This window comes from Astatotilapia calliptera, chromosome 17, assembly GCF_900246225.1.
Source record: "Astatotilapia calliptera chromosome 17, fAstCal1.2, whole genome shotgun sequence".
NCBI classification, from domain to species: Eukaryota; Metazoa; Chordata; class Actinopteri; order Cichliformes; family Cichlidae; genus Astatotilapia; species Astatotilapia calliptera.
The window spans coordinates 4,815,033-4,834,073 of NC_039318.1; the positions used below are offsets into that span (position 1 = coordinate 4,815,033).

Sequence of the window (19,041 nt, forward strand, 5' to 3'; positions counted from 1 at the left end):
ACTTTAAAAGGCTGTATTTTGTTGAAAAAGGACATCTTCAACAATGGTACTGTGTCAAAGCTGATGTCTTTCTTTACATTTCTATTCTGAGGTCCAATAGCACAAGATTTTTTTTTCAGTCATACATAATACTTGTTTATTATCAGAATTCCTGTTAGGATGCCTGGGTCGTTGACCCAGAGTTTTGAGTTTATTATATTATTTATCATTTCTAGTCTTTGGTTTCTTTGTTAGAGTTCTGTCTCATGGTTTATGTTTCTGTGTTCTCTAGTTGCGCTGTCTCCCCTGTCAGCTGTATCCCCTTGTCAAGTTCGTGACTCTGTGTTATGTTTCCTGTTTTACTGTCTGTCTCATATGCGTCTGGTTTTGCTTCCTTTGTCTCGTTAGGCCTGATTTGCCCCAGCTGTGTTTCCCTCCTGTTACCCATTCCCTGATTGCTCCCTCTGTGTATTTTAGCCCTGTGTTTCTGTGTGTCTGTGTTGCGATCTACCCTCATCTTGCTGTGTGTTCTGTCTGTCTGTGTAAGTTTATTTTGGATTCTCAGTTTTGTTACTTTTTGAGTTTAGCATTAAAGCTGTTTTGAAGTACACTCTTGCCTCTGAGCGTCTGCACTTTGGGTCCTCCATACCACCACTCCTGCCTGCACACAGCCCTAACCTGACAATTCCTGCATTTGTCCAAAACCATAATCTTTGCCAAATTCCTCCCGAATTACAGTTTTGCCACCGTACACTACCACAGTAGATTTTAAATTAATCAGAAAGTGATTGAAATGCAAATTTGAACCTTTTTAAAATTAATTTTACCAAATGTTTCCATTAACTAGGAATTACATTAAGGAATTTTAATACAGACACTTGAAATTAATTGGACAGTTGACTGACTGACAAGCAGTTTTGTGACAAGATGAGGGTTGTATATTTGTTATTTAATGACAAATGAAGTAGACAGAAGTTGATTTGTAGTAATAAATTTGTATTTTATATAGCTTTTTTCTATAAATATGAATACGAGTGCCAAAAAACCCCAGTTAGAAGTTATCAACAATATATGCAAAAACACCCAAACGCCATAAAATACAACTCAAATGGAGGATAGAATTGTTTAAACTGGTAAAGACAAAAACTCTTAAAATATCTAATCATGTCAAGAACAGGCTAGGATGCAGGTGCTCATTGTCAAGGTCTACAATCAAAATAAACCTTCATGGATGTAAATACAGAATTTTTTAATTCTATTTAACAACAGGAAAGCCTGATTAGACTAAAGCACAAAAATATTTAAAATTCTTTGGCTGGATAAAACCAAGATTTACTTGTACCAGAATGGGAGGAGAGTGTGGAGCAGTAGTTCTGAAGCATCATCTAGCCAAAAACATTCAGTCAGTGTTATCGGGCATGTATGGCTCCAAGTGGAACTGGGCCACGTGTGATTACTGATAATGTGACTGCTGGTAGAAGAAGCAGAATGAAGTTGGAAGTGTACAAGACTATACAAATATACTATACACAGTGCAAATGAATAATGACCCAAAGCAAGCTGCAAAAGCAACCCAAGAGTCTCAAGGCAAAGAAATGGGATATTCTTCAGTGGTTAAATCAATCAGTGAGCTCACTCCAGCAGAGCATGCTTTTCAGACCCTAAGTGCCACAAAAGACCACAAATAAACAGCAACTGGGCTGTAATGCCCCTAACAAAGCATCTAAACATAAGAAGCACAGCATTTGGTGGTCGCTTCAGGCTGTCACTCATTGCAAAGCATTTTCATCCATGTATTACAAACAATTCTCATATTTAAAATTATGTATTTACCCAGTTGTATAAGAATACATACATGTGAAGGAAAATAATATTTTAGGAGAAATAATGATATCTGCTGTGTCCCTGCTTCACTATAACAATGTATAATGATTAAAATGCTTTGTTTTTTTCACACGCTGGTCAGTCTGAATGAAACTTCACACACATCATCACAGAAATATTAACATCTGCATGTCATCTATCTGTTAAAGAAAAGATTTCCCAAGTGATTTTCATGTTTATCATCACCCTGCAAATGTGATGTTATGTTCTCTGTTTGCATTTCTTTCATGTGTCATGCTCAACGTACGTCCATATTTAACTTGACAGTCACCAAAATTTGTATCAGTGACAGAATTTAATTTGAATCTCCACAAAATGCAGAATGAAGAATTTTAAAAAGTGCCACAGACTTGTATATGTAATGCTTGATAAACACAGCTAATTGAAGCTGTACTGGTGTTGTATGTTGGCACAAACCAGTTCCTAGAGACAATGTTCCATTTTTTTTATCACCAATGCGTAAGACTTTGTCTGAGACATATTTTTTTAGCATTCCACTGACAATATAAAAGTCGTTACACTTAATCCCTCTAAGGCACCACAAGCACATAAAGCCATATGGTCTGGCTGTGTACATGTGAATCTCAAGTACACATGTGTGGCTCTATATGTGTGCCATGAGATCCATCAGATTATCGTCACCTGTGGTTCTGCTGCCTTAAAGCGCTGTCTGCCACCAATTACAACTCCCTGGTTACCCATAAACCTCCCAGCATAAAAGGACAAGTAGAGATTGTTTCTTTATAGGGAGCCAATGAGAGAAATGAATCTTTCTCATTCTCTCCCACTTTTATCCATCCCAGGCCTTATAATATCAGGCAGGTTTCACAGATTTCATTTGACCTTCAAGTGATATAAATGGTAAATGGCCTGCATTTGTATAGCAGGCCATTTGTATAGCGCTTTTCTAGTCCATAGGACCCCAAAGCACTTTACACTACATTCAGTCATTCACCCATCCACACACTGGCGATGGCAAGCTACATTGTAGCCACAGCTGCCCTGGGGCACACTGACAGAGGCGAGGCTGCCAGACACAGGCGCCACCGGGCCCTCTGACCACCACCAGTAGGCAAACATGGGGTTAGTATCTTGCCCAAGGATATTTTGCATGCAGCCAGGAGGCAGCCTGGGATCGAACCACCGACCTTCTGATTAGTGGCTGACCTGCTCTGCCACCTGAGCTACAGCCACCCCAAGGGGTTTGATAGAGCGTCATATTGGGACTCTGTAACTTTTGGTGTGGTTGAACAAGTGGCGCACCGCAGGCTAGGATGGTGCCTTACAACAGATTAGGTGTTAAAGTTTCTTACCATAACTACTACCATCGCCTACTCTGTAAACCACATGAACCACAGCAGGCTAGGTGCTCGAGGCTAAAAAAGCAACCTCCAAAAAATGTCCTGTGTGGAATACTAAGAAACAAACAACAGAAAAAATGGAGAAAAAAACCTCAAGGTTGTGTTAATACATGTTTTTGAAAGTAAGTGTGGATGTTGTGGAAATTGTATAAATCAATGAATTCCATGAGACCACCATTAAAACAGCACCTACTAACAAATACCTAGAGTATTTGTTACTGCTGTTCTGTAGTTCCCAGTCTGACTGTGATGCTGAGATTAGGACTGTGGGCTCCAGATCATGTGGTGCGTGAACTCCTTGCTCACGCTGTTGTTTTAGGCTTGTATAATTTCATCTATATGATTCGATCTCTGGCTGCTCCAGTATGCATGCCAAATGTTCTTGGGCAACATACTAACTCCAAGTTGCTCTCAGAGTGTGACTGAAGCATAGAAAGGACAAAGGACTTAGGCTGCATTTACATAGATGACAAAGGTCTTCAAGACAGAGTGAGTATAGTGCTACTGGTGATGATGATTTCTTTGCTGAAATCCTGTTAAAGACATAAGAATAAATACAGTACAATCAATATACTGCACATAGTTTCTCATAGTTGTCTCTTATGTATTGGGTTACTTAAGGGAAAGTGAGATTATTATCAGAATATTGAAATATGGATTTTTTTAGCAGAGGCCCCAGTCCGCGAGATCTTCAACGCACACCTCCGGCAGAGCTTCAACAGCATTCCGAGGGAGACTGGGGACATTGAGTCCGAATGGACCATGTTCAGCGTCTCCATTGCCGAAGCTGCTGCATTGAGCTGCGGCCGCAAGGTGGTGGGTGCCTGCCGTGGTGGTAATCCCCGAACCAAATGGTGGACACCAGAGGTGAAGGGAGCCACCAGGCTGAAGAAGGAGTCCTATCGGGCTTGGTTAGCCTGTGGGACTCCGGAGGCAGCCGACAGGTATCGACAGGCCAAGCGGAATGCGGCTCGGGCAGTGGCTGAAGCAAAAACTCAGGTGTGGGAGGAGTTCGGAGAGGCCATGGAAAAAGACTTTCAGACTGCCTCGAAGAGATTCTGGCAAACTGTCAGACGTCTCAGGAGGGGAAAGCGGTGCTCTACCTGCACTGTGTATAGTGCTGGCGGAGCGCTGCTGACGTCGACTGAGAAAATTGTCAGGCGGTGGAAGGAATACTTCGAGGACCTCCTTAATCCCACTGACACGTCTTCCGAGGAGGAAGCAGAGTCTGGGGATGAGGGGAATGACCCGCCAATTTCCGGGGGCGAGGTCACTGAGGCAGTTAAACAACTCCTTGGTGGCAGAGCCCCTGGTGTTGACGAGGTCCGCCCTGAGTTCCTGAAGGCTCTGGACGTTGTAGGGCTGTCCTGGTTGACACGCCTCTGCAATGTTGGGTGGAGATCAGGGGCAGTACCTGTGGACTGGCAGACCGGGGTGGTGGTCCCCATCTTTAAGAAAGGGGACCGGAGGGTGTGTTCCAACTACAGGGGGATCACACTCCTCAGCCTCCCTGGGAAAGTCTATGCCAGGGTGCTGGAAAGGAGAGTTCGTCCGTTAGTCGAACCTCGGATACAGGAGGAACAATGCGGTTTTCGTCCTGGTCGCGGAACACTGGACCAGCTCTTTATCCTCTCCAGGATACTTGAGGGTGCATGGGAGTTTGCCCAACCAGTCTACATGTGTTTTGTGGACTTGGAGAAGGCATTCGACCGTGTCCCTCGGGGTGTCCTGTGGGAGGTGTTGCGGGAATATGGGGTGTCTGGCCCATTGCTACGGGCCATTCGATCCCTATACAACCGTTGCAAGAGCTTGGTTCGCATTGCCGGCAATAAGTCGGACTCGTTCCCGGTGGGTGATGGGCTTCGCCAGGGCTGCCCTTTGTCTCCGGTTCTGTTCATAATTTTTATGGACAGGATTTCTAGGCACAGCCAAGTAGCGGAGGGCTTTCGCTTTGGTGGCCTCAGAATCTCATCTCTGATTTTTGCAGATGATGTGGTTCTGTTGGCTTCATCGGGTGAAGGCCTCCAGCTCGCACTGGAACGGTTCGCAGCCGAGTGTGAAGCAGCGGGAATGAGGATCAGCACCTCCAAATCTGAGGCCATGGTTCTCAGCCGGAAAAGGGTGGAGTGCCCACTCCGGGTCGGGGATGAGTTCCTGCCCCAAGTGGAGGAGTTCAAGTATCTCGGGGTCTTGTTCGCAAGTGATGGGAGAAGGGAGCTGGAGATCGACAGACGGATTGGGGCTGCAGCTGCAGTAATGCGGACGCTGCACCGGTCCGTCGTGGTGAAGAGGGAGCTGAGTGTAAAAGCGAAGCTCTCAATTTACTGGTCGATCTACGTCCCTACCCTCACCTATGGCCACGAGCTGTGGGTAGTGACCGAAAGAACGAGATCGCGGATACAAGCGGCAGAAATGAGCTTCCTCCGAAGGGTGGCTGGCCTCTCCCTTAGAGATAGGGTGAGAAGTTCGGCCATCCGGGAGGGGCTCAGAGTAGAGCAGCTGCTGCTCCACATCGAAAGGAGCCAGCTGAGGTGGTTCGGGCATCTGACAAGGATGCCCCCTGGGCGCCTCCTGGGTGAGGTGTTCCAGGCATGTCCCACCGGGAGGAGGCCCCGGGGCAGACCCAGGACACGCTGGAGAGATTATATCTCTCGGCTGGCCTGGGAACGCCTTGGTATTCCCCCGGACAAGCTGGAGGAGGTGGCTGGGGAGAGGGAGGTCTGGGCCTCTTTGCTTAGGCTGCTGCCCCCGCGCGACCCAGCCCCGGACAAAGCGGATGAAGATGGATGGATGGATATTTTTTTTTATTGTATCCAGTATTTGGGAATTATAGACTTACTTTTAGAAAAAAAATGTGTTATTCAGCAACCTGGGTCTGTAAAACAATACCATCCATCCATTCATTCTCTTCAGCATATCCTTGTCAGGGTCGCGGGCGGTGGGGGTAGCTATCCCTGCTACCATAGGGCGAGACGCAGGGTACACCCTGCGCAGGTCTACCAACAATACCATTTGATTTAAAACAAACAACAAATAAAGAAACATGAAGAATGTATACAGGCAACTAGACTCTCAAGAATAAAATCTGTTGTCAAGCTGGACATGTAGAAAGCAAGTATACTACACTACCTCTGAAGAAAACATTAGCCAAACTTAGCTAACACTAAAATTAAATATGCAGTATTGAAACAATGGCCTTAGCTAATGAGTTAGCTGAAACAAATAGTTAATTAAGCATACAACCTACCTCTATAGCTCCATATTTATGGTTTTTTGGCCAAACTTATAACTGCTGGTGGCTGTGACATTTTAAAATTAAGAGGACTCGAGTGGTTATGTGAAAATATTCATATAAGATATCTAGTGGATTTATCAGTGTGGGAAAACTATAGAGTATTTGTTGGACAATTACAAGTCTTAATGCAGTTTCTTCTGTTTCTTCTATCCAAGTCTTATTTTTCCTTAATAGTATTTAAAAGAAAGGACAGTAAAAACAACCTTGACCTTATTTGTACCCTCTGCAAATCTGAAGCTGAACGATCTTCCCAAAAACATAATTTGGCAAAACATTTTAGTATGACCATCAGAAGTAAAGTCATGTGAGTTTCATGTTCCTTCTTTTCTTATGTTTAAATAAAATCATTTGACTGCTGATGGGTGTACTCTACCTTTAGTTTTTTCATTAGAGGTGGAAGCGTGTTGTTACCAGATGAGCAGCTTTAATGTCTGGCATGCCTGGATTTTTAGCCACCAATGTATGGCACTGTTAGCGCCCCCCCCCCACTCCACCCCTACAGAACTGTTAAAATGTTTAGACATTCAGCTGCTATTTTGCAGAAGGTATTTTTCCAGCTTAATTTGACACAGAGTGATCCATCAGTGCTTGAATCGTATTTTAGAGAAGTGATAACACTGTTGGTCAATCTGCCTCTGGCTCCTTCAGGTGATGTCAGCGAGAAAGAACAGAAGGGGAACAAAGAGAGCTCGAAAGACAGTGTGGTAGTACAGGTGGTGGCAGACAGAGACATAGATGAGAAGAAGCACATTGGTATTCACGGCTGGCTTCAGCTCACCCATCCATCCCCGTCTCATATTCTTTACATCACATTTGCCCTTCAGCGCAGCAAATATGTCACACACAGCTGGTAGAAACTACATGCGTGCTTGAAGGGTAGCTGGCACAGTCCATCACATGCACATGTCTCTGAGTGAGTGCAATCACATGCCGTCTCCCCCAGCTGAGATAAAAACAAGCCTTTTTTAATTGCTACATGGGAGAATCAGATGTTTTATTTTTATTTTACCATGTAGTTATGTGCATCATTAGAACTTTAGGTCAGAAGTCCAATGCATTATTGATGGATTACGAGAAGAATAAAATAATTTGACCATAAACTGTGTCATACAATTACTGCTAATTCTTGAACATTTTTAGGGGTCTTCCATATTACTCTTTAATTCTCTACTGCAAGGGTGGGCAACTCCAGGCCTCGAGGGCCGGTGTCCCTGCAGGTTTTAGATGTGTCCTTGAACCAACACAGCTGATTTAAATGGCTAAATTAGCTCCTCAGCATGTCCTGAAGTTCTCCAGAGGCTGGTAACGAACTAATCATGTGATTCAGGTGTGTTGACCCAATGTGAGATCTAAAACCTGCAGGACACCGGCCCTCGAGGCCTGGAATTGCCCACCCCTGCTCTACTGGGTAGAGTACCTTGATGTCGGAGTTCTTTTAACCAAACAATAAGATACATTGAAAAGTATCTTTAAAAATCGAAGCATTTACCCAAATAACAGAAGAACTTACATGAGAATCAGCATACAGTAACTGTACAACTAACTGTATAAATACAACATCCAGTTTCATTAGTAGTTATGATGTAATTAGTAAAGTTAGGAAACCATTAAATTAGACATTGCATTAGTAAAACTGTTTCTCACTAAACCGTCAAATATTTGTTAATGAAGAAAGGATTGTAGTGTATGTAACCTAGCACTTAATGCAAATAAAACCCTAAAGATATCTCGTGGCAAGATAATGAGGATACTTTCTAACACTTTGTCACATTAACAGTAAATAAAAATTAAGTTAAATGTTTAGTCTTAAATCTTCATTTAATAAATCAGTGGATCCAGTAAATTAAAAAAAACATCACAAAAGACCATTGTTTCTGATGTGTAACAAAACATCATTGATTAATTTTTTCAGTTTTATTTGCATTTAACATGGAAACACAAATTTACACAATGAAAAAAAATGAGTGTGATATCATATTACAAGATGTTACAAGTATCTCATTAGTATTACCAAGTTATCTTTTTGAGAAAGAAAAGTTAACACTAGGGAAGAACCACTATGAACTATGAGCCAACATGTTTATGTTTACGAGTGCAAAACACTGTAAAAGACGAGTGGTTACAAAACTGTGCAAAGTCACCTGATTTTTTTTTTCTTTTCAAGACCAGGAATGAAACATACTATTACAAGACAATGGAAAAAGAGAGAAGAAAGTGAACAGAGTAAGTGAAGTGTGGTACATGACAGGAACTGTAGTTTCCATGATCTCATGATCCTTAAAATTACATATGAAGGGATAAACATGGTAGCCAGGGGCTATTTGATGTTAATTCAAGCTTTACATGAGCACAGATCATCTGCAGAGGAATGGTTTATTTGAAGAGTTTCAGTCAGGTTTCAGAGCTCATCACAGCACAGAAACAGCTTTAGTGAAGGTTACAAATGATCTTCTTATGGCCTCTGACAGTGGACTCATCTCTGTGCTTGTCCTGCTAGACCTTAGTGCAGCATTCAATACTGTTGACCATAATATCCTATTAGAGCGATTAGAACATGCTGTAGGTATTACAGGTACTGCACTGCAGTGGTTTGTATCATATCTATCTAATAGACTCCAATTTGTTCATGTAAATGGAGAGTCCTCTTCACACACTGAGGTTAATTATGGAGTTCCACAGGGTTCAGTGCTAGGACCAATTCTGTTTACATTATACATGCTTCCCTTAGGCAGCATCATTAGAAGACATAGCATACATTTTCACTGCTATGCAGATGACACCCAGCTCTATCTGTCCATGAAGCCAGATAACACACACCAATTAGTTAAACTGCAGGAATGTCTTAAAGACATAAAGACCTGGATGGCCGCTAACTTTTTGCTTCTTAATTCAGATAAAACTGAGGTTATTCTACTCAGCCCTGAAAAGCTTAGAAATATGGTATCTAACCAGATTCTTACTCTGGATGGCATTACCTTGGCCTCAAATAACGCTGTGAGGAACCTTGGAGTCATTTTTGACCAGGATGTCCTTCAACGCACATATTAAACAAATATGTAAGACTGCGTTCTTCCATTTGCGCAACATCTCTTCGGGAGACAGACACTATCTCCACTTTTAAGATTAGGCTTAAAACTTTCCTTTTTGCTAAAGCATATAGTTAGGGCTGGACCAGGTGACCCTGAATCCTCCCTTAGTTATGCTGCAATAGACATAGGCTGCCGGGGGATTCCCATGATGCACTGAGTTTTTCCTTTCCAGTCACCTTTCTTACTCACTATGTATTAATAGACCTCTCTGCATTGAATCATATCTGTTATTAACCTCTGTCTCTCTTCCACAGCATGTCTTTATCCTGTCTTCCTTCTCTCACCCCAACCGGTCGCAGCAGATGGCCCCGCCCCTCATGAGCCTGGTTCTGCCGGAGGTTTCTTCCTGTTAAAAGGGAGTTTTTCCTTCCCACTGTCGCCAAAGTGCTTGCTCATAGGGGGTCATATGATTGTTGGGTTTTTCTCTGTATCTATGAAGCGCCTTGAGGCGACTTTTGTGATTTGGCGCTATATAAATAAAATTGAATTGAATTACAGCAAAATATGGACATTAACCATGGGTGAGCTTCCTTCCAGAATACATCATAAAACAACTCAACCAGGGAGCAGTGTGCTGGATGATGGGCATTATAATCTTCTAAAAGAGCCTAAGGATAAAACTGTACAGGGCTGAGGGAGAGTGCTGTGCTGTCGGGAAGAGGACATCCCTGAATATTAACTTTTAAATATAACTGACTATACTCTGAGGGAAGCCTGAATGAAATATTGGGGTCAAAGGTACATTTTTAATAACTCTGAAGACTGAAGAACAATTACAGAATGTTTGTTTAGAATCAGATTCGGCTTTGACCAAGTATGTGTACACATACAAGGACCTGGGCTCCAGCTATTGCTTTGCTCTCAGTGTACATAGCAGAGTAGACAACATAAAATACTGACAACATGACATCAACACACAGACAGCATGACACAGACAATAACATGTATACCATATTTATGGTGCAATGGTGAAGAAAGCAAACATGCTGAAATAAAACAATGCAATAAATACATATAATAAACACAGATTAGAGTAACATAATTTCTAACTACAGAGGTAAACTGTAAAAAAATGTCATCATTCATGTAATTAATAACACTGTGGCCCAGAAACAAGGCCACAAAACAAAACGTCCAACAAGAGCAAAGGAAACAGTTCGCAACTCCTCAGGGGGCCGACCCGGAGGGTGACGATCCAGAAGTCCATAGTTGACTCAAGCAGGGGGCCGGCCCGGCGGCAGACGGCACAGGAGAACACAGTCAAATAGTTCCGGGGGCCGGCCGTGCGGGTGGCAACGGCGATCCGGGGGCCGACCACGCGGAAGGCAGCGGCGGCGACGAAGGAGACCACGGAGCAGTTCAGGGGGCCGGCCGCGCGGAAGGCAGCGGCGGCTCCCAAGTGTCAGGCGTACCGGCCGAGGCTTGGAGGGCACAGGACCAGGCGACGCTGAAGCAGAGGCAGAGGCCGGACCAGGCGTGGCAGAGGCCGGACCAGGCGTGGCAGAGGCCGGACCAGGCGTGGCAGAGGCCGGACCAGGCGTGGCAGAGGCCGGACCAGGCGAGGACGAAGACTCGGATGAAGCCGGACCAGGCGAAGCACAGGCTGAAGCCGGACCAGGCGAGGATGAAGACTCAGATGAAGCCGGACCAGGCGAAGCACAGGTTGAAGCTGGACCTGGCGAGGCTGAAGGCTCTGATGAGGCTGGGCCTGGCGAGGCACAGGCTGAAGCTGGACCAGCCGATGACGAGGCGGCCGCAGATGGCGGCTGAACGGTCCCCTCGGACCCTCCAGCTGACGAGGCATGAGGCTGGACGGGCTCCTCGGGCCCTCCAGCTGACGAGGCAGGTTGCTTTTCAAGTTGCAGCAACACACAGTCTATAGTGGGTGAAATGAGTTTGTATGAGTTCTCAGACTGAGGTGTGGCAGAACCAGGTGAGGCGTCGTCCTCAGGCTGAGGCGTAGAAGCAGCAAGCAGTAGCGCAGCAGGTGGTGGTCCTGCAGGCGGCGGCACGGGAGCCGCAGGAGGTGGCGCTGCAGCCACAGGTTCACCACCTGGCAGAAGGTGGCCAGACGGGCTCCTCGGGCCCTCCAGCTGACGCAGAAGGTGGCCAGACGGGCTCCTCGGGCCCTCCAGCTGACGAGGCGTGAGGCTGGACGGGCTCCTCGGGCCCTCCAGCAGACACAGGAAAAGGCTGCACAAACTCCAACTTAGCCCCTGGCTCCAACCTGGCCCGGATCTCGGTCCCACAGTGGCTTAGCTGAGCCTCATGGCTAACACTTCCAGTGCAAACAGTCTTATAATTTGGCTTCTTGGAAGCAAAGTTCGTAGCATGATCAATACACAGGGATGCTAGGTAATTGTGCAGAGGGATAAGATATTCCGTGGAAGACTTGGCTGGTGATTTTGCAGTCTTAGTCATTTCATAAACATGCCCATGAACCTTTAAGGCAGTGTTTGTTCCAATATTGTCCTTAGAAAAAACACGTGGATTCAGAATACAATCACCCACCTCATGTTGCTGTGAGCCATGGTGACGACCTGGACGCCGCCTCCTCCTGGAAGCGGTGGTTGTGGAGGCCGGCGCCGCTAAAGCTGAGATGAATGTAGCACTGGAAGCAGCCACCGGTTGAGGTGAGGGAAACGCAGCACTTCTCTGCTGCAGTGGCGACATGGACATGGAGACAGGTGAGAGACTGAATAAGCCGACTCTTACTCCTGTAGCCGGTGAAGAAAGAGCTGCATCACCGCAGGGCTGGTGTGATTCAGCCTGCACACTGGGCACCTGCTCAGACGATGATGGTGAGGCAGAGGAGTTCGTGGCTGTAGCAAACTTCTTTAAATCTGCAGGCAGGCAGTCCATAAAACCTGGGTTAGCCGTGGCTATCCGGGTCAACTGAGCCCGAATAGCCTCCTTCTCCTCCCCCTGCTTCCCTGCACAGGAGATAATCCAAAGTCCACGAAGCTGTGTAACACGAATCTTGAATTCAAAAAAGTCACTGAAATAAATGTCCACTGGGTCCAGCATGGTCAGGTCGTTCTGTCACAGTCTGGCGAGGGCAGACTGTATGAATTGAAAAAGGACCCAAAATGCAGACTCCAAGGAACAGGGAACAAAACTTGAATGTTAACAAAAAGCGAGCCGTTTAATATGGCTGGAAAAAAAGGTACAAACAAAGGGCAAGGCAAACTGAAGCAAAATTAACACAAACCTAAACTGGGAAATCTAAACAAACAATAAGAAAAACCTAGACAAGAAACTTGGAAACATGGCGTGGACAACAGACGACCTGACAATCACACACTGAAAACAGAGGACTTAAATACACAGGAGGTGATTAGGGGAAGTGGAGACACATGAGGAAACAGCTGGCACACATGAACATAATGACGTCACAGTGGGAGAGTAAAACTGAACATGATGAACACAGAACACCAGACCTCTTCACAATAAAACAGGAAACATAATGAGACATCGACATGACAACCCGAACTTGACAACGTAAGACACAGACATGAAACGCATGAAGAGCAGGGGAGATTTAACATGGTTGGAAACACGAGGGGAAAATAATAACTAGAAACACTTAGGCATAATAATACAAACTTGATAACATAAGACACGCAGCATGAAACACGAAGGGTGAGGGGAAGCTTAAATACAGGGGAAGAAAACACAAGGAGTCTAATAACCAAATGAACTTAGATAACCTAATGAACAAAATAAACTCAAACTTAAAACGCTGGGTCAAAAGACCCAGGACCATGACAGATGGCCAAGACCCAACATCCAATAAACCAGAATTTTCCTTTAAATGGGACCAAAGGAAGCACCATGGTAACACTAGCTATCGCTGTGATAAACTCTCCAAAAAGTCAATTTCAAACCCAGATGGGATGCATAACCAGTCAAATAAATGACCACAGACAGCCCACACAGAGAACATGTGTGTGCATTTAAAGTGTGTTTTGTGTATATTACATTCTTGCCAAGTTATGGCCATGCCTGAGAAGCAAAATGTCTCATAACAAAAGCACAGAGAAAGGGCCAGAATGTGAATGGCTTTATATGGGTGTTTACAATTCTCCCTTTTTTCCCCCCTCACATTATTTTAGCATGCTAACCGACACACGAGCTGGACGAGACTAAGGTTTCACATGCAACTGTAGGATAAACCCACATGTACAGATACCAGTCACACTGAGCAGAGATGGTGAGCCACAGTACTCAGGTAGCAGAGAAACAGTCATGAATTCAGTGAATTCAGACTTCATTTTAAAAAACAGACTTAGAGTGCAGCTCTGCTGAGACAGGTGCCACACACACACACACACACACACACACACACACACACACACACACACACACACACACACACACACACACACACACACACAGCTACATAGAGGTCTTAACACACAGCCAACAGGCACAGTGCTAACCTTTGACCTCCACTGATGCTATTTGAAGGCTACTAGTGGAGGTAATGGGTGAGAAAAATGCTCACACATGAGTTTGAGCTCCCTGTTTCAGCCTACCTCTCTCTGTCTCTCTTTTTCTTTGTACACATCAAACAAAGAGATGCTCTGTCAGATATGATATCACCTTGCCCTGCCAATGAAAAAGCAAAACATGCACCTTAACTTCAAATGATTGAAGACCTCAAAGAAAGTGCAGAGGAACACTATCAACTGGCAAAACTGAATAATTGAATGGCAGACCCCAAAGCTAATGTTCTTTATCCTTGGGCCAACAATTCAAATGTTGACTGCAATATATAAATGGACTCCAAATGGAGTGCATCAATGTGACAGCAATGGGGCATTTTTATAGGTTAGAATTTGATTGTAGTAATTCCATCTAATATGTCACTATTGAGACATAATCTTTGACTGTGACTTTTTATGTAGCTGTACAGCTTTAATTTTCATCATAAAGATTTGTTGATTCAGGCCTGACATCAATCAGATTTGAGTGTGGCTAGTGAAATTCAACTCAGCTTTTAAAAAATGTGGTTAATCACAATTAATTCAAGATACTTTTTTCAAATATGGGCAGGTAAACTTTTTTCTCTTGGTAAATAACAAAAATAACAAAAAAGCCTTTTCCCTGAGCAGCAAAACTGCTGATAAGCTATTATTGCTCCTTTATAATTAAATTTATTTATAATTCAATTATACATGTGTCAGAACATTTTTAAATTATTAAATAAAATATTGAAAGAATGCATCAGTGCAGTGAATGTATTGTTCAGGCAAAAGAAAAAAAACAAACATATTTTGTGCATCTCCATAGTTATTTTCCTACCTGGTGCTGCTTGCATCTCCATTCGACCTGCAGTTGTGATGAGCGCCTCCAAAATCCTGATGTGATGCTCTGGATTTACATCTGCACTGTAAACAAAGCACCAAAGTGAAAACAAATTGTAGTAAGGGACACCATTGAACTAAGTTTTGCATAAAAAAGTAAATATAGTTCATGATGTACTTTCAGGTACAATTTCAATTGTGCTGTGTAGAAGTCAGGTTGATACACAGCTGACAGCCCTATTTGACAACTGTTAGAATTCATATTATGACAAGAACCAACCAGCTAAGTAAAGAGAAATGACAGTCTATCATTACTTTAAGAACTGAAGGTCAGTCAGTCTGGAAAATTGCTAAAACTTTGAATTTGTCCCCAAGTGCAGTCTCAAAAACCATCAAGTGCCACGACACACCTATACATCAACTGTTCAGAGGGGATTGTGCAAATCTGGCCTTTATGGTCAAATAACTGCTAAGAAACCACTACTAAGGAAAAGCAACAAACAGAAGAGATTTGTTTGGGCCAAGATTATTTGTATTAGCCAAGCTCAAATAAAAACGTGACAAGATTACCTTCATCCAACTAAAACAGCTGATACTTTTATATTTAAAAAATGCTCTTGCTAACAGAAAACCAAGTGTGATATTTGGCTCATCTTTAAAATCAACATCCTAGAGAGAGATCCAGGAGAATGGCATTTAACAAGGCTTCCGAAATTGTTTTGTTCATCTGTGACCTGCTTACGTTCATCTGTGACTGTTTTTCCAGAATTTACCAAGGAATTTCTTCTCCTGGCACTGTGTACTGTGGAGATTTGGGGAGGGCAGTCAGTGAGTCAGTGAGTCAGAAATGAGGGTTGTTTGTGTAGCATGGTCAGGCAAGTTTACCTTTGACGTGAACAACGGGTGGAAAAAGAGTGGGGTGGTATTTCACATTGTGCCATGTTATTTGCACCAGATGCCATAATAGCTCATTTCATGTGTATGGAATCTCTGATTAATCCTAAATTGTTCTGCAGTCTGTAAGCATTTAAACAATTACACATCTTTTCTTGTCTGAGCCTTACCAAAAAGTGCTAGATACTAAAGAAAATATGAGGTAAGGCATCATTTAGTATTTTTCTTGACGTGAACAAGACCAAAATAAATAAATGTTTCTCATATTTTTGTCTGAGTCTCCAAAGCCTAATATACTATCTCTTTCCTCTGTGCCATTTCAATTACCTGTTCAATAAACAGCAAAAAAATTTCTTAATGGAGAATGAAAAGAAAATATTTCTACTTGTCTGTCTGCCTTTCTATCCGTTTACTACAGTGCTTTTTAGTTTTCTTCAAAAACATAGAGTTAAGGTACAGGTCATTATCAATGATGATATAGGGCAGAGACAACAGCATTGCTTTCCTGTCCTTCACGGGCTCTTATATTATAGTTAAGTTAACAGCCACAAACATAACTTGAAATCAACCAAAGGATATGTGGCTCAGTGCATCATAATCATCAAATAAATTCACAGCAGTAAAAAAAGAAAAGAAAATTCACATGAAATAAAGTGTTTCCTCCAAAAACTCTGCATGGATATTTCCAAGAGGAAAGTGTTGAAGGTCCTGATAGTTTTTATATCTGTACCTAAGAGAAAGGTGCTTGAAGATAATGTCAGTGAAGGCCTGTCCTAGCAGCCGGGGGGAGGCTTGACTCTGCTGGCTGATTCGATTCAGGTTTCCAGTGAGGTGGACCAGGAGCTGGTGGTTGACTTGAGGGATGCTGGGAGACTCAAGGATCCTTTTCAGCCTATCCCCACACTCCTCCACACTCTGACTCTCTGAAAGAAAAGACACAACACCTGAATTCTTTGGAGCATTAAACTAGGTATAAAAATGATTCATCAAATGTCCTTTTTCAGCCTATGTTGATTTTGGCAGTAGACAATACATAGTATTTACACTATATTTTAACTATAACAGATATACTGTAGCATCAGGTCTTACCTTTCTTGTAAATAGACTGCAGTGCATTCTTATTTTTATAGACCACAATGTTTCATATTACAATACATATTCACCAACTGTCAAAGAAACACTACAGGGCTGAAACACTCATGTAAAGAGCTTGGCTGGGGCAATTCTGGGCTTGCCCCAAACACTGCAACATGATGACTCGAGGAGTCACCAACCTTTTGATCAGTGGATAACGAGCTCTACCTTCTGAGCCTTATAATTACCAAGAATAGATACAAGCGACTGCTTCAGTTTTCCTGCTTTTATTTAGTTAATGACACTGAATGTTCATTGTCTGAATGGACTGTCCTGGTGTGCCTAAATCTAGTGAGGGTGCGCTGGGAATGCCTGGCAGAGGCCTAGTCCGACAGATCTTCAACTCCCACCTCTGGCAGAGCTTTGACAGCATTCAACCATGCGCTTTGTCACTGATTCTGTTCATAATGTAACCAAATGGCAGAAGGCTTTGACTTGGGTGGTCTCAAAATCTTGTCTCTGCTTTTTGCTGATTATGTGGTTCAGTTGGCTTCATCAGGTGGTGGCCTCCAGCTTGCACTGGAGCTATTCACAGCTAAATGTAAAGCATTGCATGGGGTCACAATGACCCCATTCAATGATCAATGATTCAATGAAGCGCCTTGAGGCGACTTTTGTTGTGATTTGGCGCTATATAAATAAAATTGAATTGAATTGAATTGAATCATCATTCAAAAATTAATAGTTAACTTTTTTGTTTTGGCTTCCTATTTCTTGACTTTTCCTTATGTGATGGGGGCAACTAAGTAAGCATAACATTTTTATGATGAAATTTGGGATGTACACATTTTGCATACATCGACACTCCTCTGGGGTCAGTTTTACCCCGAGTTATTTTAGCTTTGTAAAGCATGTCTTTCTGTGTGTGACCTACTATCCTCACACCTGCTGAATTACAACTGATATTTCTTGTGTGGTGGTGGGTGGGAATCTCCTGCAAGGACATGACAGGACATGGAAAATAAGGGAGGAGCAAACATATAAAAGCTTTCATGACTGCCTTCTATCTAAATCATTGGTGCACTGTGTACTCTGCAATCTGTATGCTCTCTAAAAATGTCCTTTGGGAAAACGTTACTGTCAATGAGTTTTTGGCACAAGTCTTTGACAGTGAAAGTGCGATGGAGGAGAATGTGTCAGAGACAGAGTATTGTGTTGAGGAGGACCTTGGTTTTGAGGAATTCTCATCTGATGAGACTGAGTGTTAACCCTCCTGCTGTCTCTCAACCACCAGCAGACAGAAACCCTTCCAAAAATGGAAAGATAACATGGTCCCTTTCCCAACTCCAACAACAGGGTAGACTTAGTACTGATAATATTATCAAAATGGTTCCAGGCCCCACCAGATACGCAGTCAGCCATGTTGAGGACATCGAGCCATCATTTGAGCTCTTCGTGACACCATCAATTGAAAATATTGTGCTTCAGATGACAAATTTAGAGGGGACAGCTGGAAAGACTTGGGTGTAACTGACTTGAAAGCTGACATTGGGCTGCTCATTTTGGCAAGAGTTTACAGGTCAAATGTTGAAGCAACAGCAAGCCTTTGGAATGCTGAGACTGAAAGGTGGGTACAGTGTTTACCCCTGCTGTACAATCCAGGTCCCCGTGTGACTGTTGACGAGTGCTTGGTTGCATTTTGTGGCTGCTGTCTATTTCAGCAATATATGACAAGCAAACCTAAATAATATGTTTGTGACGAACACACGGCAGACCTGTCCATATTTCAGTGCTTTTCAGCATACTTTACTCGGTTGCTGATCTCACACACAGCTGCAGCTTTTCAGCTTGCAGCTGAACACTTCCACAACCACAACACTACAGGACCTAGTTCAGCCTTAAAGCCAGCGAGGCATGATTGCGGATGCCACTCAGGTGCGTCTGCCTCCCCTGCAGCGGAACCACAGACCATGCCCCACCACAATGCCATCAAAATATGGGCAGCATGTGATGCACAGTCCAGCTTTGCCTGGAATATGCAAGTTTACACAGCCAAGTCCACTGGTGAAGCAAACTCAGGGCAAAAGAGTGGTGGCTGACATGGCCGAAGGACTGCATGGGCATAATATCACACGTGATATATTTTTTTCATGTCT

At 43.5% G+C, this 19,041-nt stretch overlaps 1 protein-coding gene across 3 annotated transcripts in view; it reads right to left on the reverse strand.

Moving 5' to 3' along the window:
- The window catches only part of pik3r3b (phosphoinositide-3-kinase, regulatory subunit 3b (gamma)), a 232,412-nt gene that overhangs the window by 92,251 nt on the left and 121,120 nt on the right, over window positions 1-19,041 (reverse strand). For all 3 annotated transcript variants that reach the window (XM_026147116.1, XM_026147115.1, XM_026147114.1), the window contains 2 exons: window positions 16,542-16,734; window positions 14,916-15,001 (listed from right to left, as the gene is read on the reverse strand). In XM_026147116.1, the coding sequence (XP_026002901.1) occupies window positions 14,916-14,937 (22 nt within the window). In that variant the 5' untranslated portion in view covers window positions 14,938-15,001; window positions 16,542-16,734. The remainder of the gene's footprint in view (window positions 1-14,915; window positions 15,002-16,541; window positions 16,735-19,041) is intronic.